Genomic DNA, 26389 nt, shown 5'->3' with positions numbered 1-26389 from the left:
ATTATTAAGATAACTCTTGAATTGAATGAATCATCTCATCTCATCTCATCTCATCTTGTCTCGTCTCGTCTCGTCTCGTCTCGTCTCGTCTCTTAGCTCAACTCAATTCAACTCATCTCATTTCAACTCATCTCATTTCATCTGTTATAGGACACCATTACGTCATGACTTGATCTTGATCTGTTATTTTTTCTTTTAGTTGAATGGATGTGCCTCGACTTCTGAGCGAGAAAGTGAAAAAAAAAATTAGATAAGGTAAAAACTCAAAATTTTCTTAGAAACCTCTGTACAGAGGGACACACGAAATATCGAAAAAACTTGATGTAGAGAGAGTGAGAGATGTTCAAGTTCAACCAACTGAATCTATAACCTAAGAAGCCAATTCATCCAAGTAAATTGGGCGGGAGGGGGGGCTCGAGACTTGAGTTGAGGATAGTTCACACTTTGCTGGGAAAGTGGGATCTGACACCTGTGGGTTGAAACGAGGTGAAACGAAAAGAGTTGAGTTTAGTTCAGTTGAGCTGAATCGAATTCAATCGAGTTGGAATTTTGATCAGATTAGATAGTTAACACCACTTAAAGTTCATTTGCTTTTGAGCCAGTTTTCTCTTTCTTGACGGTAACTTTAAATTAGACAGAGAGAGAGATATATACCGAGAAACTTCATAGATGCTCACACGTATGCAATAACTTTGGATGCAATCGGTTCTCAGTGATGGTGGACAGTTTTGTGAGTCAAGGAAGTACAGTTAGTTCTCCTCGATCTTTAGTAGTTAGGCTAGTTAGGTGCACGAGAAAGTTGAAGTGAGTATTATGAAACTTAGAAAGAACGAAGGGAAGGAAGGGAAAGGAAGAGAAAGGAAGAGAGTTGATAGCTCATCAGTTGGGAATAAAGACGTTAGTCAGTAAAAAAAATAGTAGGGATGTAGGATCCCGTCTTTCAAACCCGAAATTTATTACAATTCGGTCAGGTAGTTTGTTCAATAAGTTTATTGTGATACTATTATTGAACTAGATTGCTTTTCATCTCTTCCATAATAAAATTTTAATATCTCTTGTTCTACAGTTTCTTAATAATTATATTTTTATAATAAATTTATTATATTTCCTCAGTTTTAGGTCAAAATGATATTAACTGTAACCAGATAATTCCACCTAGGGGACTCCTTGTAGTAAAGAGAGAATTTCTAGTGTAATTTAAATATTTTATTATGAGGCGTACACAATTTTTAGAAATTCTTTCTCTATAGATATACAATTGCTGTTGTTGCTGTTGCAATTGCTCTCTCTCTGTATTTTTTTTTTACCTGCTTGTCCCATAGCTGCTGCTGCTGCTGCTGCATATTGAATTGTAATTAGTATTCCTTTTATTATTATATTATGGTTTCGTAACCCAACTATTTTTCCTTAGTTAATTCGTTAGCTATATCGTCAATAAACTTTTGGTGTGCGTGTGTATGCTATTTATTTTCTGTCTATCTAACCATCTATCAATCTATCTATCTATCGATGTAATTAATTATTTATTCATTCATTTTTTTTAAACCTCTACTAGCTATCTTGATAAAGTTTCAATTTTCTAATAGTGTAGAGCATATACTCTTCTTGAAGAAATAAGACCTTTTTAAGAAGTCATTGATTGTTATTTAGAATTTCTATTAAAGGGGAATATTTTATGCTCTTTAAACCAGATCAGAATATTGTCATTGATTTTTGAACAGGGACCACATCCACTTCCTATAGTTATAACTAAAGCACTTCTTTTTTCTTTTGGATTTCGAAGAGACATACTTCTACGTTGATAGTAAATATTATCAATTAAACCATAGTCAAAGACATATATCTTTAGATACTAACTACTTTAGAGATCCTGCAAATATGGGTGATTCTAATGATAGTGGAGATGAAAACACTACAGTGAACTCAAATGATGGATCAACAAAGGAGAGAAGAAAGATTGAAATCAAATTTATTGAAAACAAAACGAGACGTCATGTTACTTTCTCGAAACGGAAACACGGTATTATGAAGAAAGCTTTTGAATTATCAGTTCTTACTGGTACCCAAGTTTTGTTATTGGTAGTTTCTGAGACTGGATTAGTATACACATTTAGTACACCAAAATTCGAGCCAATTGTTACTCAACAAGAAGGTAGAAATTTAATTCAAGCATGTCTAAATGCTCCAGATGAGGAAGAAGAAGAAGAAGAAAATGATCATCAACATATTAACGCAAGCAATACAAATAATAACAACAGCGATAATATCTCAACAAATAATAACGAAAATGTTAATAGCAATCCAAATAATGCAGGTTCATTAATTCAACAGCAGGGGCATCTTCAATCAAATCAATTAATACCAAATATAAAGCAAGATAATGATATTGATTCTCGTAATATACCTAACAATGGTCAATATAACCACAATCAAATGGTCAATCCACACATGCAACCTAATCTACAATCCCAACAAAATGGTCCAAATTCTGGTTTAATCCCAACTCAAGGTATGCAGCCACAACCACAACATGGTAACACAATCAATGTTCCTCCAAACGTTCAAGCTTCATATAACGCTTCACCATCATATTTTAACAATGAGCAAAATGCAGTTTATCAACAATATTTCCAAGAATCTCATCAGGGTCAATATTAGAATTTCAAAGTACCCCCCCCCTTCCATACCTCACAAATAATAATATATACATATATATTATTATTATCCCAATATATATTTATATAAATAAAATAATGAATGTATAGGCACAAATGTGATCTCTATTGCAAAACTATGATATTGGCATCATAAACTTCCATTCTGTTTGGGATCCAGTCTCCAATTTCAATTTATAATGAAATATAAAACTCTATTTTTTACATTTATATATCTTCTAAATAACAATATATATAGAGGGAGAGAGTTGTAAATTTATATTATTGCATGACAGTGCCCTTACTGCCTAATATAAAATCGAAGCTAACTGCAAACTCCACTTTTGCAATCTACAGTTGCAAATAAAAGTTACTCTCTGTAGCTGATACTGAAATTGAAACTGACACTGACACTGACACTTGTCTTCTGTTCAAATTAAAAATATAGTTCTTATTATTATCCTTTGATCTCAACTTTATCATTATAGCGACGCCATTATTACTATAATTGGATGTTCTAAAGGATGACTAACCGGTCACGTGAACAATGCGTGCTGTATCGATATATCACGTGTACATAATCACGTGATACACATGGCTTCCCATTTTCATATGCCTCTTTTCAATTTTGGTTTGAAGAATTCCTTTATGGAAATTTCGAAATTCATAGACGATATAGAATTATGATGAACAAGCTAACTCATCTATCAAACATATTTAAAATTAAGATGTGCTTAATTTATGTTTCAACTATCAATTGGATAGACTTGAGGGTAATTCTTTTTATACTGGATTTTGAGGGTTTCCCGATTGATATTCCTATAGATTTTAAAGCAATACTGTTATATTTGCGATCAGTCTTCTAGGCTTGAAAAGAAACTGAAACAAGGCAGAGTAACGACTAGAAAATAAAGATCAAACGATGACTAGCGAAGTTATTTATCAGCCAACCGATTTGGTTCTTGCAAAGGTTAAAGGGTTTCCAGCTTGGCCTGCATTGATAATTCCTGTTGAAATAATTCCTGATAACGTTTTGAAGGATAAATTCAAAGGTCCTCATGGTAGTAAAGCAAAACAAATTGATCAGGATAAGGTCGATGAAAATGAAGATGATAGTTTGGAAAACGACGAAGATGAAGTTTCTGAAGAGATTGATGACAATAATAGTGATAAATTCATAATTTATTCAGATATGTTAAAGTTTCGTAAAAATGATGTTATCAAATCTCATTATTGTGTGAAATTTTTATGTGATGATTCTTATATTTGGGTTAAACCAAGTGATATACAGCCGTTATCTGTAGAAGAGTGTAAAGGCTGGCTGAAAACAGCTAATAAAAAGAAAGTTAATAAGAAATTAATTCCAGCATATGAAATGGCTAGTAAAGGTTCGAATGGAATCGATATATGGGACTTTGTAGAATATGGTTCCTACGGTAAGCCCGATGAAGAGGAATATGTCGAAGATGATTATGAAGATGAAGAAACAAACACCAAGACTCGCAAGAGGTCCAGCAGAAAGGCAGAAGCTCCTACCAGAACATCTGCAAGACAATCTGAGAAAAGAAAAAGAGAAGAAGAGAAGATGCCAAAAAGAAGCACTAGAGCTACAAGATCCAAAAGGACAAAAGTAAAAGAGTTAGCCGATGATCAATTGTCTGAAATAGAAGCAGAAGAAGAAGAAAATAGTTTTATCGAAGAAGAGAAAATTACAACACAAAAAACTACATCTAGAAAAGGAAAAGCGAAGTCAAAAGGTAAACCTTCAACAAAAGCTACTAAATCAATTACTACTATTCCGAAGATAGAGAAATATCAATACGAAGATGATGTGGATTGGAATGTTGTTGGTTTAGGTCCGCAAGATCTATCTCTGAAGTCACACACTAACAGGCTAGTTAATAAATTGGCACAGAAGAAAAACCAAGAAACTCATTCCGAGACTAAACTGGATATTATGGATAAACTAACAGGAGTGAATAAATTAATAGTCGATCTTTTGATCCCAGATCCTAACAATTTAGATAAAGGTAGTTCTGACATCAAAGAAGACTATGAAGTTGTTTTGGACGAATTAGAATTGGCTCTACAGTATAATGGTTCCAATGATGAATTCATTACCATCTTTCAGTCAAATTCCGAATTATTAATAAATTTCCGAATTATGATAAATTTGAAGTATTCTTTGTTAAAGGAATGGAATATCCTCGACGGCTTTCAATCTCTTTTTAGCGAGATATACCAATCAGAACTAATTCCAGATGAATCAAAATGGTCAATTAAAGCTATTGAAGAACCTGAAAAAAATAGCAATGAGGAAAAACAATCTGAATAAACTGCATGTAATTATTATTAATGGGCTTTTGCATTTTAAGTAGCATTTTCAATTCCATATTGTGATTAAAGCTAGAGGATTTTCCCTCAGTTGTATTATATTAAATTTGTTTTATTAACTACATCAGTAAATTATTTATGTACAATTAGGATGAAATAAATGACTATTAAAGAATTATATATAAAAATGAATAAGAGATATGATGCAAGTTAAGCGTCATTGAATTACTTCAACACGACACAAATATTTTTATTTACATTTACATATAAAAATATAAATACAAACAGTCGAATAGAGCTATAATCAATCCCAGTCAGTTTTTTGAAAACTGCTATAATTGATTGAAGACCAAATTCATAATAGATTGTATTGTTTTGATTAAAATATCAAACGTTATGCAGGTATCCAAGAAATCTCCTTCAAAATTTCCTGAATTGAATTTTTAAGTAAATCAGGTTATCGAGTAATCCAATGAATTCGCATAACATCTCTTTAAAACTATATTTAGTTTCGTACAGGGGAACCAGTTATAAAAACATAGTTACCTGTTACAGAGTCATAACTGACAAATTCAGTTCCTTCTTTATTGGACAATTGTTCAATATGTCTCTTCAACAATGGGTGTGATTCATCTTTAATAGGTTGTCTGGTAGATTTATCAACTGGATAACACTTGTATAAAGTAATTCTTGCACGGACATTAATGCCCTCCCCTTCCTTAGGTTTGTAAGAAGATGTTGGATATAAAGCACAATTTTTATTCTCAAACACAACTATATTGCCACAGAGAGAAGCTAATGAGACATTTGAAAGATCAACAGTTTCTAAGAAATCAATTTTACCGAAATCTCTGTGACCGATAGTTAATCCATTTACTTTTCTTAGCTTTATCAAACCTACGGAACTCAATGTTTCCAATGAAGGGGAAATATAGTAATTATCGTCAGTAAATGTGATATCATCGTTAATTATTCCATATTGTTTTGTTAACTTCATTAATTGAGCTTCTTTTTCTTTTACAATACTATCAGTCTCATTATCGGTAGTCATTTTATCATCAAAACCAATTGCTTTTATAGATTCGGCTGATTGCGGGATTGCAGATTGGCTAGTAATGTTACTAACTTCGATACTAGATTCAGCTTCTTGTTCGTTAACAGACTTTTTTTGTTTTTCGATGAGCGTTTTAAAACTCATTTTATCAGGATTAAATAATAACTTTGCTGAACTTTGAAACATATCATCTGTTTCGCAAATGAAAGCTCCTGAACCATCCAAAGTAGAACTCTCATTAGAATCTAACAATGATTGTTCCTGATTGGCCGTGCTAACTGTTAATGAATTAGAAGTTAATGACTTCACGGAAAATAGAGGCTTTGGAATAGATCTGTACGCGGATGTCAAACTTGCTCCCATCTTAACATCTGCATTAATTTTTGTAGCGCTAGGTTTACTAACTTGTGTAATTGAACTTGGTACGGAAACTCTAGTGAATAAATCAGTTATACCGTAAGCGTTTGAGCCCTGTTGAGGCTGAGATGATGATTGTCCAAATGCTAACTGCTGATTTTGTTGATTTGATGCTTGTGAATTATTCATAGAACCAAATAGCCCTCCAGTGGTGGCCTTTGGTGCCATAGTATTGAATCCAGTTGTGGTGTTGTTACTGAACAGACCTCCAGTTGTATTACCTGTACCCATAGTAGTTCCCGTAGGTTTGGATCCAAATAGACCACCATTTCCAGCAGTTGATGAACCTGTAGTGTTGTTGCCAAATAATGAAGTACCAGCGCTTTCAGGTTTTGGAGCAGAACCAAATAACCCTCCACTATTTGTAGAAGTTGAAGTATTAGCATTTGAACCAAATAATCCTGTGTTAGTTGTAGTTGTTGCAGCGTTATTGCTCCCAAATAATCCTCCATTTCCTAGAGAACCAGTTTTGTTGGCTGTATTATTATTAGAACCAAGGAAAAGTCCAGGTGCCGCTGTATTTGCAGTATTGTTTGTCTGATTCAATGTATTTGTAGTTCCAAATGAACCACCAGTTTGTAAACCAGCAGGTTTTGATCCGAACAAACCGCCAGTGGATTGTTGTTGAGTGTTAGAATTGTTACCGAATAAACCACCAGCTGAAGGTTGTTGTTGATTTATATTATTATTATTTGTATTGGCGCCAAATAATCCACCAGGTTGAGTTTGTTGGTTATTACCAAATGGAGAGTTCAAAGTAGTAGCTGGCTTTGCACCAAAAAGACCACCAGTAGGTTGCTGGTTCGAATTGTTCTGACCAAACATACCTCCGGGTTGTTGATTTGTGTTAGACTGACCGAATAACCCACCAGTAGTCTGTTGGTTGGTGTTATTTTGGCCAAACAATCCAGCTGGTTGTTGATTAGTACTTTGACCAAACATGCCACCGCTAGATTGCTGGTTTGCGTTACTTTGGCCGAAAATACCACCACTATTAGTTTGTTGGGCGTTAGAGCCAAACGGGGAGGCATTGGTATTGGCTTGACCAAACATTGGTTTTGATTGATTCATATTATTCATTGAGTTTTGCCCAAAGAACCCACCAGGCTTCTGTTGCTCATTTGTTTTACCAAAAATACCACCGCCAGGTTGTTGGTTTGTATTATTTTGGCCAAACATACCACCAGTAGGTTGCTGGTTCGAATTGTTCTGACCAAACATACCTCCAGGTTGTTGATTTGTGTTAGACTGTCCGAATAACCCACCAGTAGTCTGTTGGTTGGTGTTATTTTGGCCAAACAACCCACCTTGTTGTTGATTAGTGCCTTGAGCAAACATACCACCGCCAGGTTGTTGGTTTGCATTATTTTGACCAAACATACCACCAGTGTTTTGCTGGCTTGTATTGTTTTGACCAAACATCCCAGCGGACTGTTGCTGGTTATTTGCTTGGCCGAATAGACCACCGGTAGACTGTTGCTGATTGTTATTCATAGTGTTGAAAGCATTGTTATTTTGGGTTTGACCGAATGCAGAAAGGTTATTGCTTTGACCAAACATGCCACCGGAAGATGCCGGTTTATTCATTCCAAATGGGGTGTTATTTGAGTTAGTGTTTGATCCAAACCCGGAACCGAATGCATTGTTACTGGTGTTGTTGTTGTTGTTACCGAAAGTTTGGCCAAATGCAGTATTATTATTAGTGTTGGTATTACCAAAAGTTTGATTTTGATTAGACGAAGCTCCGAACATTGAATTTGTATTTGTGTTTGTATTTGGGTTTTGGTTGTTATTCATCGAGTTAAACCCACCGAAGCCTGATTGGGTCTGTGGATTGGCAATGCTATTATTCTGCTGCTGCTGCTGCTGTTGCTGGTTCCCAAAAGGCGAACTATTATTATTAGCTGTTGAGCCAAAAGGTTGTGAAGAGGAGAAAGCTCCTCGGTTGGCGTTAAACATCGAAGTTATACTTTTTGTTTTTTTTTGGAACTGGAGATATAGAGGATGTGGATGGATCTATGGAGTAGCGTATGATATCTTTGTAGGTATGGGATCAGAATAATACGAATTGTGATGTTAATTTCGCTTGAGTTTTTATTTATTCGATTGAAGATAAATTCGATGGTAAATGTTCATTTTAGGAAAAATCTTTAAAACCCGTTCAAGATGATGCGTGTTTGTCACGTGATGATACGTTAGGTTAAAAAGTACTGAGAGTATAAGACTATACCTATGCTTGAACCTAAACCTTTCCTTATAGTTATATATGAATTAAACGAATGCATTATAATTATACATATTATACAGAAATATTGTGTTGTGTTATGTAATGAAATGATATGAAAAAACCCTGGATGCATCTGTGTGCGTATGCGTATGTATTTCCCCCATTATGAAGTAAGAGAATGTCCCAAATGATGAATTGTAATTGAACCCAGTGTGCGTTTATAAGTTATTCAACGCACTAGTTATGCTATGTATGTTATTCCAGTAGTGCAGGTTGACTGGGGCCAAAGAGCCGGTACTTAGGTCGACGACGAAGTCCTCGTCGTCGTCGTCGTCGTCTGCACTTGAGTCTGCATCAGTATGTGCACAGGCGTAGGCATAGGTGTAATCATCTAGAGTTGTGGTAGTGTTGTTGTTCTCCGTGCCATTTGGATCAAGTTTAAGCGTAAGTGTAGGTTTTAGTTCAGTATAGATGGAATTGAATTTCTGATCTAGACCTGGTTTTCTTTCGAATATGGAAGGTTTTGTGGATGTATTGTCGCAGACAGTTTGCATTAGAGCTTGTGAGTGTGAGTGTGAGTGTGTGGTGAAGTATATCTTGTTGGATTAGAGAACCCATTAGTTAAGATAGAGATGAGGATAAAGATGAGGATGAGATAGTTCAAATGCTAGTCGAGATGGTAGTTCTTATATATAAATGTGAGTGTGAGTGTGAGTGTGAGTGTAAAAGTGACGATGAGTATTTGTGTGCAGTGTTTTAGTTCTGTCGTATTGCAAGAGAGCAGAGCAAGGGAGAGATGAGCAGAGAGGAGATGGATAACTTCCTACGAACAAGAGCAAACTGTGATGGGACGAGAAGAGAGAGGCAGAGACAGGTATAGTCACGTGTACAGGACATGCATGTATTCAACACACACACACACACTGCCACAGTGGGGGAGAGACGGAAAAACACAAGCACAGGTAAACTGGTCAACGGGAAAACTGTGGCGCTCGTTTTGTGTGTGTGTGTGTGTTTTGCCAATATAATACGCGTAGTTGCGCTCTGGACGGAACGGTGGAGACAGCGGCAGCAGCAGCAGCAGCAACCAAAAATGTGTGGATCGTCACGTGCGTATGTGTTGCGATAATTGACAAGAAGGTATACAGTTGTGTATTGTATTGTACTGTTGCTGATCACATGACACACACAATCTGGGATTCTTTTTTTTTTTGGAAACGTCGGTTGTGTCATGTGACTATCTTCTTTCCAAACTGTGTTAGCAAGATAGTGCTATTACCACCATAGCTTGTGCGGTGGGGTGAGGTGCTATATCCCTGTGTTGGGATTGAAACCAGTCAATTGCTTGCTACGTATCAAAAGAATATAATATATTATACCAAGTGAATATGATATTGGTTTGTTGTGGTGGTGGTAAAAGTGGTCGGAGTCACGTGATCATATTATAGTCACGTGGCTGTCCAATTCAAGTCTCGTGTTCCTTTTATTCCCATTTCCATCTTTCACCGTTTTGGCGTATTATTTGCGATATCTGAAAAAGTATTATTAAAATAGATCATCCCAGTTTCGTGTCACACTCATCTCATATTACATCCATATATATTGGGGCATACATATATATACATACACGTACACATACACATATTTATATATATTAAGGTATCACTAGATATACTAATAACCATCCATCCATCCATACACAATCTCCAATTCCACTCCATGGACGACACTTTTCTCCACATGGGCGATGAGGACCCAACTGAAACTATTGTAAAGGATAACTCAAATACCCTAGACCCAACTGCCGTCATCACCAAGAAAAGAAAACCAACTGTAAAACTATCTTCTGACCAACTGCTCTCCGACAGAGGACTGCCTTACGTGCTTGCAAATGGTCCAAAAAGAATAAGAATATCCAAAAAAAATAGCAATCACCAAAATTTAAACAACATTATACTCTTCTATCAACTTTGGGCCCATGACGTCTTCCCAAGGGCTAAATTTAAGGACTTCATTAAATTGTGTAATACTCTGGGTAAATCGGATAGAATACTGAGAGAATATAGACTAGACCTCTTCAGAAAGGAAATGGGCATACATACAGATCAAATAAATATAGATCAAGCAACTTCGATAGACACTCTCCAACCAACTGATAACGCAACAGAAGATTCAATTCCAATTCCAGATGGTAGACTGTTTGTTGCAGATGAAGAAGGAGACAACAACGACGACGATGAAGACGACGACGATATATACTCACATTCATTAAACTCAAGAAGGAAGCCAACTGAGAGTTTGACGGAAGAACCAGAACCAAACGACAACGATGGAAACTTGGATCAGCTTGAACAACAATGGAGAGATCAACAACTCTTACTGCAGCAACAAGACGAACCAGAGGTTCAAGACGATGACGAAGACGATTTAGAGGCAATGAGGGAAATGAGAGATGATTATTTTTAAAAATAAAAAATAATTTGCATAGATATCTTTATACATATAAATACCCATATATAATTATACCCATCGGTCTATACGTAATGTTGAATTAAAATTTGCATGTCTTAACAATTAGTCTACTCAATTCTTCTAAATATTTCTTGTCGACTTCACCAAAACCTTCATAATCCAGACAATCTAAATCAATAACACCCAGTGTCTTGCCTTGTTCATTAACAATTGGCACTACAATTTCACTCTTGGTTTCACCGTCACATGCTATATGACCAGGAAACTTATTAACATCCTTCACCAACTGAGTTTCTTGGCTTTCTGCTGCTGCACCACACACACCTCTGCCAAATGCAATCAACTGACATGCAACTTTACCTTGAAAAGGTCCTAAAATCAATTCTTTATCTTCAACATTTGTAACATAAAAACCTGTCCAATTGACATTGACATTCAATGATCTATAAGCATGCCATAATAAAGATGATGCATTAGATAGATTACAGATCCAATTATCTTGGTCAGTAGATAATGCAGAATAGGAATCAATCAATGTCTGTAACACTTCTTCACGATCTTGAGAACTAAATGAACTGTATTCAGCATGATGCATACCTTCACTCATTTTATTATTAATTTTATGATTAAATACTTAAATTATGCAGAATGCCTATATTATTATCAGATAGATGCTCTCAGTTCGAACCAATATCTGTAAATGAGCTGAACCAGATAGCTTGAAACTTTATCGTACACCTTTCTTGATGTTTAATAACTTTTATTACATCAGAATAAGTGTATAATAATGAATATTTTTCAAATGTTTCTTATAAGATGAGGCAATTAATTACTGATTAGATAATTATCGGAATAAGGTACAGAGGAATCGGTTGGTTATGACATTGGGTGGAATGACGTGTATCGTTGTAATGGTAACCGTGGTGGATTGCTACTAGTTTAACCAATCGATTTTAATAGTTTTAAAATAAACAATGTAGAATTTGAAATACATATAAGCTGTATAAATTAATACAAGAAAAAAAAATAAAAAAATAAATGAAACGGACAGGAATTGAACCTGCAACCCTTCGATTGCAATTTTTATTCCGAGGAATCCCAGGATTTAACTGGAGTCGAAAGCTCTACCATTGAGCCACCGCTTCATCTAATTGTTGAAAAATTATAAAAATCAAAGAAAGTGGTTCCCATACTTCTAATACTAAAATTTGGTATTTTTTAGGTAAAATTATTAAACTTCATCAAAAGTACTCAGGAACCTTATATTTCTACTTGATTAGGTTTGGTTAAAAGGTAAAAAAGAATGTGACACTGGCTGAAACTATTGGCTATTCGATATTTATTTGTAGTTCTCTAATAGATTCCTAAATCTATAGTACGAGAAGTTATCATCTATTGTTATTTTTATAAAAGACTAACTTATGGAACCTAACAGCTCTGATAATTTTGAATACGTTTTACAGTTAACAAGAATCCTCAGTACTGAATGCAGGTCCAGCAGACAACAAACTGAACACATCAATCATATTCTAAGTAAAGTGGCGAAACTGTCTGGGGTTTCTTATGAACAATATAGTGAGGGTGTTGATAAAACAACACAAGAGAGGTACGATGCAATTTCAGGGAAATCAGAAATTGAAACTTTAGTTTCTGAAAATTATAATCTTATTTATAAAATTGAACAACAGGACTATATGAACAAAAAAGTATGGACTTTGATTAATCATGTTAATGAGCATATAAATTCTATCAGGATTTTTTTAAAAGAACAAAAGCTATTGAAGACAACAAAATACAAAGATATATTAAATGAAAAAATTGTAATACAAGAAAATATAGTTGATCAAAACACACAAGTATTAATGAAATCAAAAGATTCTATGGTATTGAAAATTAATGAAGTACTGCAAAAATTAAGTATTGTTTTAAAGGAAATAGATTTTACAAAAATTGAACAGAATTCTGATTACTTTAAATTTAAAGAGAGTTTAATATTTTTGAAAAATAATTTTGAAGTAGATTTAACTATCCCCAATATGTAATTTTAATAAATTATAATCATACTCTTAAATAGCATTTATAACACCTTAATTGATAATAATGATGATAATAAAAATAATCAATGATAGTTACAAACTCCCAACCTTACAAGAACATCAAGTGACGAAAATATTATTTTAATATTCATATATTGCTTGCTTTTTACCCAATTATACCAAAATTATATAGATATTACGAAAAATAAAGTATATATCTAAATGCATAAAAATTCAATTGACCTTTTTTTCACCGGGGGTATTTGCTCTGTAAAATATCCTATTCATAATCCCTGAAATTAATTCTTTAAAATTGACACTTATTTCTTTGAGAAGTAACTTATTCATTACCTTCAAACTCAAACATTCATAGTCAACACATTGGCTTTCAAGTATAGTTCTCACCCGCTTTTCAAATTCAATATTGTCAATTGACTCATTACAATCTATCGTTGTTTCTAATTCACTAGTTAGAAATGATTTCTCCACTGACTTCAATTTTGTTTCGAAATGTTTAATATTATGTTCAACTTCCTTCATACGTCTATCCAAAATTCTAATGTTATATTTCAACTTAGAGGATAATGATTCTAATTCACGCATTTCGTAGGAAACCAATTCTTTTCTTTGTTCAATTTCACTATGTGTGTTATTCAACTTATTGGCATTTTCATCATATGTATCATAGGCAACTTGTAATCTCTTTCTTAAATCGTTAAAATGAAATTCATCATATTGTAAGGCGGCATCGGGCTGAAAAATGAGTGCAAAGGTCTTTTGAAGCGAACAACAGTCACCTTTATCTAAACCTAACCTATGTTTTGCCTTCAATAAATCTCTTGCCATTCTGACCAAAGAAGGATCGAATGGTAAAGACCAAGTTTCTACTACATCCTGGATATGGGATAGAGTAACTGAACGATGTAATGAGTATACTCTAGATAACCCAGTATCCCCGTCCAATTCCTTTCTATGCTGATGTGCCTCAGTTCTTGAAATTGAATTTCTTCTATAAAACTCACCTTGGTAAATTTTGTTATTGCCATAACTACTTAGATATTTCCCTCTATCGTAGTTACAAAACATTGATGATAAAGAAATAGAAGAATTAGAAGTATTGATATTTTTTAAATCAAATATATCTTCCTTTGGATTTCCTTCATTGCTAGTGGAATCTACAATACTTGAAGGAGATGAAGGTTCTCCTTCTTTACTGGATTGAGCAGATGCCTGTTTGTGGATTTTTACTTCACTGTTAACCTGTAAGAAATCCCTTGGATCCCCGTTAAAATATTTAACTTTGCAAAATGATGGCATTTGACTTTTTCTTGTATCCTTTCTTAACCTACCTTTACCTTTCCATAACAAGCCCAGAGAGCCACCTGTGGCGTTCTGAACAAGTGTATCTAGATCGGTAGTTAATATTTCATTCGAGACATGAGTGATTCCCCCCTTACCTGTGATATCTTGTACAGTTGTCTTGACAACTTTCTTAAATTTGAAAATATCCGAACTTGAAGTTTTAGCAGATACTTCAAATAATTTCTGTAGTGTTTGATGATCCAAAAATACACTACTTGATTGCCTTGTGATGTTATATTTCCTCTGGAAATTACAAACGCCTGAATAGAACTCTGGCTCATCAAATGGATCTTTTGAAGAGGTACAATCCAAGACTAATAGTTTGAAATGGCAACTCATAATTAAACTTATCAAAGAAGCTACAGTTGTGGGACCAATAGTAGCTTCATTTTTTGGTTTCTCCATTCCAATATAGATCTTACCATATTCATTCCACCACTTGTCAATGGCCCGTTTAGTCTCATCATATAGCAAACCTTCCTTTTTAATAGTTGGCGAGAAAAGGTCAAAGTATCCTAGTGCTATCTGAATTAGGGTAATAAATTCAACAACAGGATGATAACATTCTACATACGATGCTCTAAGATGGGATAACTGACTATTTGCCTCAGGTCCTATAGGACCTGATTTAATCATATCTAAATACTTCAACCTCATATTTTTCGACATTGGAATTTTATAAATTTGGGCGAACTTGTCTTCAGCCGCAGACGTTGGTGAATTTACAATAATGCTGATCTCCCACCACAATGCAATCTCTTCAAATCAAAATTAACTTTAAAGTTATCCCAGATAACTCTGATATCACCACATTCGATATGTAATAGATTTAATGTAGACGAAACGTTGAATAAATTAGTAAGAAATAAAATCCCTTCAGGTATTGTTTTAGGTTGTGCAATTTCATTCAATTCCTTAAAATACTTTTGAAAACCCAATGGCCATCTTGTGGGGTCGACTGGTAAAATAACTTCAACTGCAGATATCTTATCCTTTGCATTACCTGTAAAACAAGTAATCAGAGATGAAATTTTCCCCTCAGCAATCCACTGTTCCACGATGTATATTTCAAAACCTGTTAATTCAATCTCTTTATACACCAGGTCTGTACATAAATGTAGATTTAAGTTGTACAGAGCTCTGATATCAGGAAATATAAAACTTTCCAATGATTGTTCAGGGATGGTATTTGACTCTGAGTGTCGTTGACTCTTTGTGGATTTATCACTGCGACTGTTATTATGGGAAAGCATAATATTATCGTAATGCATTTCTACTCAAATAATAAATATATTTGAATAGTATTACTAGAATTATAATAAACTCTAGACTAATAACAAATAACTATTTTTGTACTTTTTAGTATAACCAATTTCTCCTAAAAAAAAGCTAAATAATTGAAATTAATAATAATCTTTCTAAAAACCTTATGGAATAGCAGAAAACAACTAATATGTCAAAATAAACCTTCTTATATCGATATTATGACTTAATAATTGTAAATTATAACACTTAGTCCGTTATATTCACAAATAGTCATCACTTTTGCAGCAAATGCTGTTTGAGGTTCTTAAATATTTGTTGCTAGAGCCTTACTTAATTTCGAAATTGATCTAAATTTTCATAAATTACTAATGATACCATTATTATCACGTGATGTTGGATATAAGATATCGAAACGGTTAAAAAGGTGTAAGAGAGAAGCAGCATTGACATCACAAGCCAAATTAGTATGGTGATGCTGTTTGGGAGGGGAAGATGATGATGAAGATGAACAATAGAATATAGATAGATAAATAAGTAGGTTCAAGACATTGTATAGGTTGATGCTAGTGATGCATACAGATCAATTAGATTGGATAGCCTTTGATTTGTTTTTGGTGGGATCAAGGCTGTGAAGATTTATTTTAGTTGTATTTTTGTATATATATTTGATACTGTAAGATGATTGTGCTGAATTAAATATACAAATATATTATATGTATCTATTCTGTAGGTAAATTTCTTTACAATTCATCGTGTAAGATTGATGAGGAGTAGTTACCATCATCTTCATCATCATTATTAGTGTTATTATCAATTGATGAAGAAGCAGTATTTTTTGAGGTATCCTCCTCAATATCATTCAATTCATCCACTGTTTCTTGGATGTCTAAGTCTTCCTCATTTGCTGCGATGGTTGCATTGGTTGCTGCTTTCTTCTTTTCTTGTTCAAGTTTTCTTTGCAGTTTTTCTTGTTGTCTTTTTTGAGTTCTCAAAGTCTTTTGATAAACACTTTCAAGCTCACTTAAACGGAAATCTAAAGATCTTGAGAAATGAGAATACATCGATTTGACAGAATCCAATAATTGATCAAATGAGAGTTTCTTTTCAAGTAAAGTTTCTCTACTCAACTTGTTGAATGATCTTTTTTTACTTATCAATTTTGAAATGTCATTGCTATGTTCTTTTAATTTGGTTAAAGTTGAATTCCATTTAGACAATGCATTTTCTAAATAACGAGATAATTTGATTTTATTGTATTCTGTAGTGATGTTTAATCCGATATTTTCAAATACTTCTTGCGATTCCTCCAGTGTATTGGCAGAAATTTCTTCTCTTTCAGTGATATTTTTAAAAATTACATCAGCCTCTTCAACTAAAGATTTAAAGGTTTCCATATCTAGTGGTTCATCAATAGTTTTGATGTAAATGTCAATCTTGTTAACTAGATCACTTACAGCATCATGTCTTTTGGTTATATCTTTGATTTTGGCACCATCTGCTTCATCTTCAATCCATTCTAAATATTCAGATATGATGTTCTCTAATTCTTGGAATTCAAGTTCAGGAATATTTTCATTTTCTGAATTATCCTCTAGGAAACCTCTAGCATTGTAAAGGGCTGCTTCCAATGTATTCAATCTAGATTGTAATTCTAAACGCTCTTCCTCTTGGGCATCAAGTAACGAAATGTGCTTTTTAATGTATAATAGGTCCCTGTAACTTATATCTTTCAATATGGCACCATCAGATACGGAATCTAAAGCACTGGAAGGATTGGTCTTGTTGGATGCCACTGATTTAGAGTCTATATCCGAATTTGATTCTTCAATATCACTTGCGTCAGAATTCATCAAAGGGCTCTTCAAACATATGATTTCTGACTTTTCAAGACCGAATAACTTGCTTTCTGTCAATGAGAAAGTCATGTTATAAGCATACCCATATTCACAATCGTTAGATTTGAATTTCTTCTTCAAATTCTTAGAGGTTATATTATAGTTTCTCGACAATGTAGTACCTTCATATAGGTTAACATTTAGTTTATCCAAAATTTCGTCAGATGTATGCAAGACCATTGATCTTTTCTGAGGATATGTAGCTCCTTTCTCAAAAATAACACGCCAATCTTCGTCATCATTCAAAGAAACAAAGTAATTAGAAGTGGTACGATCAATTATATCTAAAGGTTTTGATTTGAAAGCTTCTGATAATTTAACACCTCTAATTGTAACACCATTGACAATGGATTCATCTGCATTCACATTTCTTAATAATTTGTCTTCGCCAACCAATTCTAATAAACGTTGTTGGATAACTGGGATACGATTGGCACCACCAACTAGAATAACACCTTCTAGGTCATTCATTGTGACGGTATCATTCCAAAATTGTTCATTCAACATAGTGTTAATGGAGCAGTTGCCAATGGCAAGTAATCCTCAACAAAGTCTTCCAAATGCTTTCTAAAAATTGTAGCTTTAAGTCAATTTCATCTATCACGGATTCGATACTTACAGTAACCTCTGAATTGGCACTCAATATAAATTTTGCTTTTTCAGCTGCGCTATTGATCTTTGCAATGGCTCTTGGGTCGGATTTCAATTTATCTGATCTGATCTTAGAATGTTTTTCCAAGAATTTATTTTCAATCAAAGATGCTATCGCCAAAGTAAAATCTGAACCACCGAAGTCTGAGTTATATCCATAACCACCGAATTCAATTTGTGTTGGTTCGGTTTCGGTTTCTGGCTGGTATACAGAAAACAATGAAGCTTGTGTAGAACTACTACCCATATCATAAACAGCATAATATTTACGAACACCAGGTTCAAAATCACGTTGTTTTAAAACAAAATTAATAGCAACAGACATACCGTCACTAACCAAATAGGTATTAATTTTTGAATCAATAATCTGTCCTACATTTAAAAGAGCCAAACGTTGGTACTGGTTGAAATATTCAGGGATAGAGAACGCAATATCATTAACTTCGTCGTTAATTTTAGAGTCTTGTTCTTTCAAAAAATTATTAGCTCTTTTAACAATTTCCATTATATTCATTGCGATAACTTCTTCGATTGGATATTCAAAACCATCGATAACAAAAGCGATTGAGTTTCTTTGAGTTTCTGTGATATTAATACCCGGATGTCTCTTCAAATAAGAAACTACTTCATTTTCATTATCCTCGTGAGATATACCTAACAATGATTTTAAACCTAATAAAGTATTTCTTGGGAATCTAGTGGATAAAGATCCAATTGCAGAACCATAAATTCTTTCAAATTGTCCTGACTTCCCTGGTAATTTCTTGATAACCAAACCAGCCAAATCCTTACGTTTAGTCTCAGGAGTTAAAACCATCTCCATAGGAGCTTGTGGAGAAACAATCATAGCTTTATAATTTTGTTGACCAAAATCAATACCCATTACTGCGGCAAACACATTTTGAATCAATAACAAAAATATGACAACAAGGTTCGCCAAACCAAAATTCCTCTTTACAGCCATCTTCAATATATCTAATAGAAGACCACAGTCTTACCTTGACCTGATTGATCCTTAGAAAACACAACAATTATAAGCTTTTATTCACTTTTGTTAAGTACTTGTCACTCTTAAATCTTTAATTCATTCAGCTTTTTTTTTCACTAAGCTCTTGGATGTCAAAATATTGAAAAATTACATTAATGAGAGAGGTAACTTAAAAGGAAGTTAAATATGAAGAAGTTGAGATGAGGTGATTGATCTTGATTGGATTAGAGGTTACAAAGGTTTCAAGTGGTCACCAAAGTTTATAATGAGTATTGAACAGTCTTTGGAGGATGTTAGGTCGAAGATTATAGCCTCGATGGCGTCGAAAAACAGTGGTGATTCGAATTCATCTAGTGGTCAAGAAGATAATAAAAGGACTAAATATGAGAGGTTACCTAGTGGTCCAAGACAAGGTAATCAAAGTAGATTTGAGAACAAGGATGTTGGGTATTCAAATTATCATAATCGCCAACAACACCAGCATCAACATCAACATCAACACCAACCGTCGGGCAGTAGGTATAGAGGGAATACATACAACGATAGAACATCGAATAGGTACAACAATGGTTATCGTATGAATAATAGGTACCAGGGTGGTAATAATAACAATAACAATGGTAATAATAGACCATATCAAAAGATGGCAATGAGAGGTAATAATAATGTTGTTAACCCTTTAGATATTTGTGATTTCTCTTTTAGAGATGAAGAGCTGGCAAATGTGACGTCTATTGACAAGAGGCAAAGAATGAAACCTACTAGATGGGATGTGACACCAGAAGGGTTTGAGAAAGTTTTAGCAGAGAGAGCTAAACTATCTGGGTTGTTCCCACAACCTGGTCAACCACAAGAATTAGACAGAACGAAATTAGCAAGAGTTGTGTTTCATGGAGGTACTAAAAGCAGAAGAACAAGGATATTGTTCGAAGACGCTACTGAGAATATGCTGAATGAATCTAAAGCTAGTTGTCAAGTTGTGATTACTGGTGTGAAGAAAGAATTTGAATTACCATCATTGGAAAATCTAGTGACGGTCATGTTGGAAGGAATGGAAGAAGAATACGAGCTAAAATCTATAAAGAAAGCTACGAATAAAGGGGAAGAGGATGACCATGAGGGATATGTAGTGATAGAGGTGAATTGTGGTGAGGCTGCTACTATTCTTATTTCTGCTCAATGGTATATCAAGGATAAACTTGGCGAAGCATTTGATGAAGCAAAGTGGAGTCGACCAGGAAGTTATATTGGTCAGACAGGCGAAGAAGACAGCATCAGTGATCATTCTGCGATTGCAATAAAGGTTGACCAAGAGGATGAGAAAAACATACAAGAGAAATATGGACCATTAAAATTTACCAAAATGATAACATACAAAGAAAAAAGTGCTGATGGCGAAAGTAAGATGATCGACACAGGTATGATGCTAATACCTGGTATTGAAGAAGAAGATAAGAAGCTTCAAGGCGTTAAATGGATCAAACCTAATGAATCGTCAAGTATGAAACAAGAACGCGGTGGGGTCACGTTCCAAAGCATCAGCAAGCTAGTGGTTGAGAAGAAGAGGAAAGAAAGCAAGACCTTATTGTTATTAAATTGTGTGGACCCACTAGATTTGAAAAACCTTCAATTTCTAGAAGAGATCAAAGACACCATTGAAGAAGGATTGGAAGGAGTAGAGAAAGTAAAGATTCGGAGTCCTAATGCGGACTATCGATTAAACCTTGAACATGTCAATGAAGGCATTGGGAATATATATATAAGATTCGATAGCGTTGAAAATTGCCAGGAAGCTATTAAACGGTTGTCTGGATCTAAATTCAACGACAGAACGGTATTATGTAGTTATTACGACGACAATGACTTTGATCATTTTGAACTTCTATAGTATATCGATATATATATATATAGTATGATGAATGGTGTATGTGTATAGTATAAAAACCTGGCATGTTATAAAGAAATCTATTGGATAAGTGGCGGTTGCTAGACACTTTGGTCTGAACTCTGCCGTATCTGTATCTGTATCTGTAACTGCACCAAGTGCACATTCTGTCTCCTGTCACCCAGCTCTTCTCAGATCCTTACCTCTCACGTGACCACTGATGAAAAAAAATATATCACTGAAACGCGTAGTGTGCTTAGCAGTAAAGAATGCACGGCAACTTGTTCCTTTCCAGGTGCAAAACCACACCAGAAATGAACCAAATTGCACCCAACCCACAAGAAAATGCATGGCATACTACACTGTTTCAACTCTTAAAAAGAACAACGAGAGCCAACGAGAACTGCAGAATACACGATGCAAAATGAACACCCATCTCATCTCATCTCATCTCATCTCATCTCATCTCATCTCATCTCATCTCATAGCAACAACAGCTCAGCTCTGTTTCTTTCTCTATATCATTCTGTCATCTGACCATACTTAACAACCCGAATCGTTATACCCTGCCAATTAAGACAAGGTTAACGTCAGCTTGCAGTCGATTGAATGACTGGATTGTCTATTGCTAATCGCACCAGGTGCAACTGTATTAAGTTTTACAGATCTATTTATTCATCCTACCATATGGACATAGGCATGTACGTCGACGTGGATTCCTTGTTGCATATGCTACTGCTTACCACTCATTGGGCCATACTCTCGAAGGATCTTGTCTCTCTTTCTACCTGGCCCACCCCAGTTCACCTTAAAAGTGTCAGTTTTAGAAGGGTGCATATGAATTTAGACCTCTTTTATCCAGAGATGTATTAATATCTAAATACTGGCACTCACTTGCGTTCGCATTCATATATATATATATATGTGCTAGGCATCTCTTGATGTATGGCTTCGATAATGACTTGGAATTGATATACTAGTCTATAATTGCCTATTGAATGGATCTCTCTCTCTCTCTTGATAACTTAATAATAGGTCCAGCATACATCATTCCCATTCTTGGATTTTATCTCATCTGTATAGTATCGATAAAATGAACTTATCCATACTTTTGACATTCACTCTACTATATAATGTTGTATTGGCTAAGATCCATACTTTTAATTGGACCACTGGCTGGGGGAACTACGATGTAGATGGTACTTTTGAAAGACCTGTCATTACTTGCAATGGTGAATTCCCATGGCCAGACATTAGGGTTGCTAAAGGTGACAGAATTGAAATATATTTGACTAACGGCTTCACTGACGCTAATACTACCTTGCATGCCCACGGTTTATTCATGAAAGGTATGAACCAAATGGACGGACCACCAATGGTTTCACAGTGTCCTATTGCTCCTGGTGACACTTTCTTATACAATTTCACTGTTGATGATAACGTGGGTACTTATTGGTATCATTCACACACACTGGGTCAATACGGTGACGGTTTTAAAGGTAAACTGATTATTGAAGATGGTGAAAATAATGAGAATTTCCCATATGAGTATGATGAGGAAGTCAGTATCGAACTTTCTGAATGGTATCATAAGACTAGCGAAGAATTGATCCCTTCTTTTATGAGTTTGTTCAATCCTACTGGTGCTGAACCAATCCCACAAAATTTGATCATTAATAATACTAAGAATTTAACATGGGATGTCAAACCAAATACTACTTATTTATTGAGACTGTTGAATACTGGTGGGTTTGTCTCTCAGTACTTTTGGATAGAAGATCATAACATGACCGTTGTAGAAGTGGATGGTGTCTACACTGAAAAAAATACTACTGATATGCTATACATTACTGTTGCTCAAAGATATTCAGTTTTAATTACGACAAAGGATGATACTTCAAAAAATTATGCTATCATGCAAAAATTCGATGATACTATGTTAGATAAGATTCCAAAGGAATTAGAATTAAATGCAACTTCTTTTATGACTTATAACTCCTCTGCTCCAAAACCTGAAGAATCATATGTAGATTCTCTAGATGATTATCTAGATGATTTCTATTTAATTCCATATGATAAAGTAGAAGTCTATGGTGAGCCAGACTATACCATCACTTTAGATTTAAAAATGGATAATTTAATAAGTGGTGTAAACTATGCCTTCTTCAATAATATCACCTATACTTCTCCAAAGATTCCAACTTTAATGACAGTATTATCGGCTGGCACAGATGCTAATAATCCTTATATCTACGGTACAAATACTAATACTTTTGTATTGAACAGAAATGAAACTATTGATTTAGTATTGAATAATTTGGATTCTGGTAAACATCCTTTCCATTTACATGGTCATGTTTTCCAATTGGTTTGGAGAGACAGACCATATGACAGTGACTTGGGTGAAGAACCACATGCATATAACGAAACTGAATCTCATACCTTCCCACAATACCCAATGATGAGAGACACTGTGTATGTTAACCCTCAATCAAATTTTGTATTACGTTTCAAATCAGATAACCCAGGTGTCTGGTATTTCCACTGTCATATCGAATGGCATATGGTTCAAGGTCTAACTATTGTTTTGGTAGAGGACCCTTATGGTATTCAGTCAGACCCTACTCAACAGATTAATCAAAATGGTTTGGATATCTGTAAAAGCGTTGGTGTTATGACAAGTGGTAATGCAGCAGGTAATGATGACTTCTTTAACTTAAAAGGACAAAATGTTCAAGAAAATTTTATTCCAGGTGGCTTTACCGCTAAAGGTATTGTTGCTTTAACATTCTCTTGTTTAGCTGGTATTTTAGGTCTTGCCACATTAGCATTTTATGGCTTAATGGATATTCCTGACGCTGTCGAAAAGGTAGCTGATGACTTGAGTATACCATTAACAGATATTGTTGATACATCAACCCATTTCACTTAAACAATCCAGCCATAGAATATTTTATCTAAGCTTCACAATCATGATTAATTAAAGATTTTTATCATTTAGTAGACATACTCCATTGTGTATAACTAATTAAACTTCTTTTTGTATTTTAACTATAAAAGATAATTAACGATCATTGCAAGAAAACTAAATTCACATCTTAATGCTTTAATTCACATTCCTTTTTATATCAATTAGGTTTGTTTGTAATATTCTGTTTACTTCACTAACTTATATTTAGATTAGAAGATGCAGTATACCATAATTTCATATACAGGTTTTATAAAATTTGATTTCTAGTTAGAAATCATGTTTAAGTACGGTAATCACCATTGATTGTTACATACTCATGTGAGATATCACAAGTCCAGAATTGGGCTTCCTCAGTACCGGTGCCTAAATCAACAGAGATTTCTAGATCATTCAAATTTAATATTTCTGAAGCCCTAGCTTCATCGATTTCAAGCTGTGGCACACCGTTAACAACTAATTTCAATTCCTTTGGCTCTGAACCATCGGTAGCGATAAAACTGACATTTATTTTGTCAACATTTAAAGACTTCAAGTTGTCTAATTTTGCGTAACCTATAGCACATAAAATTCTACCCCAGTTAGCGTCTTGACCATATAATGCTGTCTTAACCAGTAATGAGTTAGAAATAGATTCGGCAATAATTTTAGCATCTTCGAAAGTCAAAGAATTTTGAACTTTAACAGTAACAAACTTAGTTGAACCTTCACCATCTCTGACCACTAATTGTGCTAATTGCTGGGCAAATTCTGTAACCTGGTTTTGCACTTGAACATATTCTTGAGAAGTTTCATCAATTTCTTTGGTCTCGACAGCACCATTAGCAATCATACAAATGGTATCATTAGTACTCATATCACCATCAACACTGATACAGTTGAAAGAACGATTAGTTGCATGTGTTAAAATACTCTTTAGAGCAGATGATTTTATTGGTAGGTCTGTAACTATAAAACCTAACAAAGTAGCCATATTTGGACAAATCATACCAGCACCTTTAGCAATACCGGTTAAGGTGTATTTTTCACCATTTGGTAAAGAGAAACGAGAGGTGACTAATTTTGGGAATGTATCAGTGGTACAAATTGATTTTGCCATATCCAACCAAGATTGGAAATCTGATCCAAATTTATTGTTATCGAATATTTCATCAATACCTTTAGAAATTTTATTCACGTGTAATCTTTGACCAATTACACCAGTAGACATTGGTAACGTTGACATTGAAGTACCCAATTTAGAATCTACATGACTTATAAGTTTTTTAGCATCTTCAATACCAACTTCACCGGTAACAGAATTGGCACAGCCAGAATTAATAACAATTGCATTAATTCCAGTACCATTTTTATCCTCCAGTATTTGTTTTGAAACTACAACAGGAGCAGCTTTGAATTTATTAGTTGTGAAAACTGCTGCTGCTGCTGCTGGACGTGAAGTATTAGTATTTCTAATGATACCTAAATCTAAATTACCATTTTTCTTGACACCAGAAGCAGTAGAGCCTACCTGGAATCCTCTAGGAAACACACCATTCTTTGGAACATACAAAGCATATTTATCAACACTTTTTGAAGCTTGCTGCAATAGTTTGGTATTCAACTTCATCTTTTTATTACAATAATATCGTTAAACCCACTTACTGTTCTTATTCCCTTTCACTCTTCAACTAGGCTTCTCGTCTTATTTCAATACCTCTCCCACAATTATGCCTAAAACAGGAATTGGTTTAGCCATAACCATATCAATTCATTCAATTGTTATCATCTTTATATATCTATAAAGATAATAATCTGATCCATCCCCCCCATCAATAACTTATTTCAGGTCTCTTGTAGAGTCTGGATCACTTCGAAAGCATTTCCTATTTTAAAGACTTGTTCGGTTTCTTTTTTTGCTTGCTAGCTAGTAGCTATGGTAACCACTTGATAAAGAGTTTTAGCTGTAGGATGGTTAAAACGTATTCTTTAAGAGTCATAGATCTGAATTTAATGGTTGATGGTCTTTGTTTCTAGTAGTCAAGGTTATATAAGAATGATTGGTACATCAGATATTCCATAGGTAGGTCTATGAGTCATTTCAATTACGGTTTTTACTTTAACCGGTTTCAATTGGATTGGAAACATTAGACAAGACAGGAAAAGATAATAAAATTGTTACGTTTAAACCTATTAGTTTA

At 34.4% G+C, this 26389-nt stretch overlaps 10 protein-coding genes, 1 non-coding gene and 2 further genes across 11 annotated transcripts, besides 4 other annotated features; 6 read left to right on the top strand and 7 right to left on the bottom strand.

Moving 5' to 3' along the window:
* Nucleotides 1-1878: 1878 nt before the first annotated feature.
* Nucleotides 1879-2658, top strand: Kpol_1073p26 (MADS-box domain-containing protein; the record flags this gene model as incomplete). The annotated part of the gene is made up of 1 exon (XM_001643546.1): nt 1879-2658. The coding sequence occupies one exon, from the start codon at nt 1879-1881 to the stop codon at nt 2656-2658; it is 780 nt and encodes a 259-aa protein (XP_001643596.1).
* A 918-nt stretch (nt 2659-3576) lies between these two features.
* IOC4 (Ioc4p) lies at nt 3577-4989 on the top strand (the record flags this gene model as incomplete). Its single annotated transcript, XM_001643545.1, has 1 exon — nt 3577-4989. One exon carries the CDS (start codon nt 3577-3579, stop codon nt 4987-4989), a length of 1413 nt encoding a protein of 470 aa, XP_001643595.1.
* A 504-nt stretch (nt 4990-5493) lies between these two features.
* NUP100 (FG-nucleoporin NUP100) lies at nt 5494-8418 on the bottom strand (the record flags this gene model as incomplete). The annotated part of the gene is made up of 1 exon (XM_001643544.1): nt 5494-8418. One exon carries the CDS (start codon nt 8416-8418, stop codon nt 5494-5496), a length of 2925 nt encoding a protein of 974 aa, XP_001643594.1.
* A 486-nt stretch (nt 8419-8904) lies between these two features.
* Nucleotides 8905-9240, bottom strand: Kpol_1073p23 (uncharacterized protein; the record flags this gene model as incomplete). Its single annotated transcript, XM_001643543.1, has 1 exon — nt 8905-9240. The coding sequence occupies one exon, from the start codon at nt 9238-9240 to the stop codon at nt 8905-8907; it is 336 nt and encodes a 111-aa protein (XP_001643593.1).
* Nucleotides 9241-10405: 1165 nt separating this feature from the next.
* Nucleotides 10406-11152, top strand: CSM3 (Csm3p; the record flags this gene model as incomplete). The annotated part of the gene is made up of 1 exon (XM_001643542.1): nt 10406-11152. The coding sequence occupies one exon, from the start codon at nt 10406-10408 to the stop codon at nt 11150-11152; it is 747 nt and encodes a 248-aa protein (XP_001643592.1).
* An 85-nt stretch (nt 11153-11237) lies between these two features.
* On the bottom strand, nt 11238-11765 carry Kpol_1073p21 (L-methionine (R)-S-oxide reductase; the record flags this gene model as incomplete). The annotated part of the gene is made up of 1 exon (XM_001643541.1): nt 11238-11765. One exon carries the CDS (start codon nt 11763-11765, stop codon nt 11238-11240), a length of 528 nt encoding a protein of 175 aa, XP_001643591.1.
* A 432-nt stretch (nt 11766-12197) lies between these two features.
* Kpol_1073trna1 lies at nt 12198-12303 on the bottom strand. The gene is made up of 2 exons: nt 12267-12303; nt 12198-12234 (listed from the first exon to the last, which is right to left on the bottom strand). It is a non-coding gene; the product is annotated as a tRNA-Trp (tRNA).
* A 276-nt stretch (nt 12304-12579) lies between these two features.
* FAR3 (Far3p) lies at nt 12580-13200 on the top strand (the record flags this gene model as incomplete). Its single annotated transcript, XM_001643540.1, has 1 exon — nt 12580-13200. One exon carries the CDS (start codon nt 12580-12582, stop codon nt 13198-13200), a length of 621 nt encoding a protein of 206 aa, XP_001643590.1.
* A 228-nt stretch (nt 13201-13428) lies between these two features.
* Nucleotides 13429-15279: a sequence feature (similar to hypothetical protein; correction of possible frameshift sequencing error~similar to Saccharomyces cerevisiae STB6 (YKL072W) and STB2 (YMR053C)).
* Kpol_1073p19 lies at nt 13429-15827 on the bottom strand (the record flags this gene model as incomplete).
* Nucleotides 15282-15827: a sequence feature (similar to hypothetical protein; correction of possible frameshift sequencing error~similar to Saccharomyces cerevisiae STB6 (YKL072W) and STB2 (YMR053C)).
* Nucleotides 15828-16562: 735 nt separating this feature from the next.
* Nucleotides 16563-18230: a sequence feature (similar to hypothetical protein; correction of possible frameshift sequencing error~similar to Saccharomyces cerevisiae LHS1 (YKL073W)).
* Nucleotides 16563-19332, bottom strand: Kpol_1073p18 (the record flags this gene model as incomplete).
* Nucleotides 18232-19332: a sequence feature (similar to hypothetical protein; correction of possible frameshift sequencing error~similar to Saccharomyces cerevisiae LHS1 (YKL073W)).
* A 289-nt stretch (nt 19333-19621) lies between these two features.
* Nucleotides 19622-21244, top strand: MUD2 (Mud2p; the record flags this gene model as incomplete). Its single annotated transcript, XM_001643539.1, has 1 exon — nt 19622-21244. One exon carries the CDS (start codon nt 19622-19624, stop codon nt 21242-21244), a length of 1623 nt encoding a protein of 540 aa, XP_001643589.1.
* A 1090-nt stretch (nt 21245-22334) lies between these two features.
* On the top strand, nt 22335-24173 carry FET3 (ferroxidase FET3; the record flags this gene model as incomplete). Its single annotated transcript, XM_001643538.1, has 1 exon — nt 22335-24173. The coding sequence occupies one exon, from the start codon at nt 22335-22337 to the stop codon at nt 24171-24173; it is 1839 nt and encodes a 612-aa protein (XP_001643588.1).
* Nucleotides 24174-24492: 319 nt separating this feature from the next.
* On the bottom strand, nt 24493-25818 carry ARG7 (glutamate N-acetyltransferase; the record flags this gene model as incomplete). Its single annotated transcript, XM_001643537.1, has 1 exon — nt 24493-25818. One exon carries the CDS (start codon nt 25816-25818, stop codon nt 24493-24495), a length of 1326 nt encoding a protein of 441 aa, XP_001643587.1.
* Nucleotides 25819-26389: the final 571 nt, after the last annotated feature.

The sequence above is a fragment of the Vanderwaltozyma polyspora genome, genomic scaffold, assembly GCF_000150035.1.
Source record: "Vanderwaltozyma polyspora DSM 70294 KpolScaffold1073 genomic scaffold, whole genome shotgun sequence".
In the NCBI taxonomy this organism is placed as follows: domain Eukaryota; kingdom Fungi; phylum Ascomycota; class Saccharomycetes; order Saccharomycetales; family Saccharomycetaceae; genus Vanderwaltozyma; species Vanderwaltozyma polyspora.
This window is presented reverse-complemented; position numbering and strand designations above follow the sequence as displayed.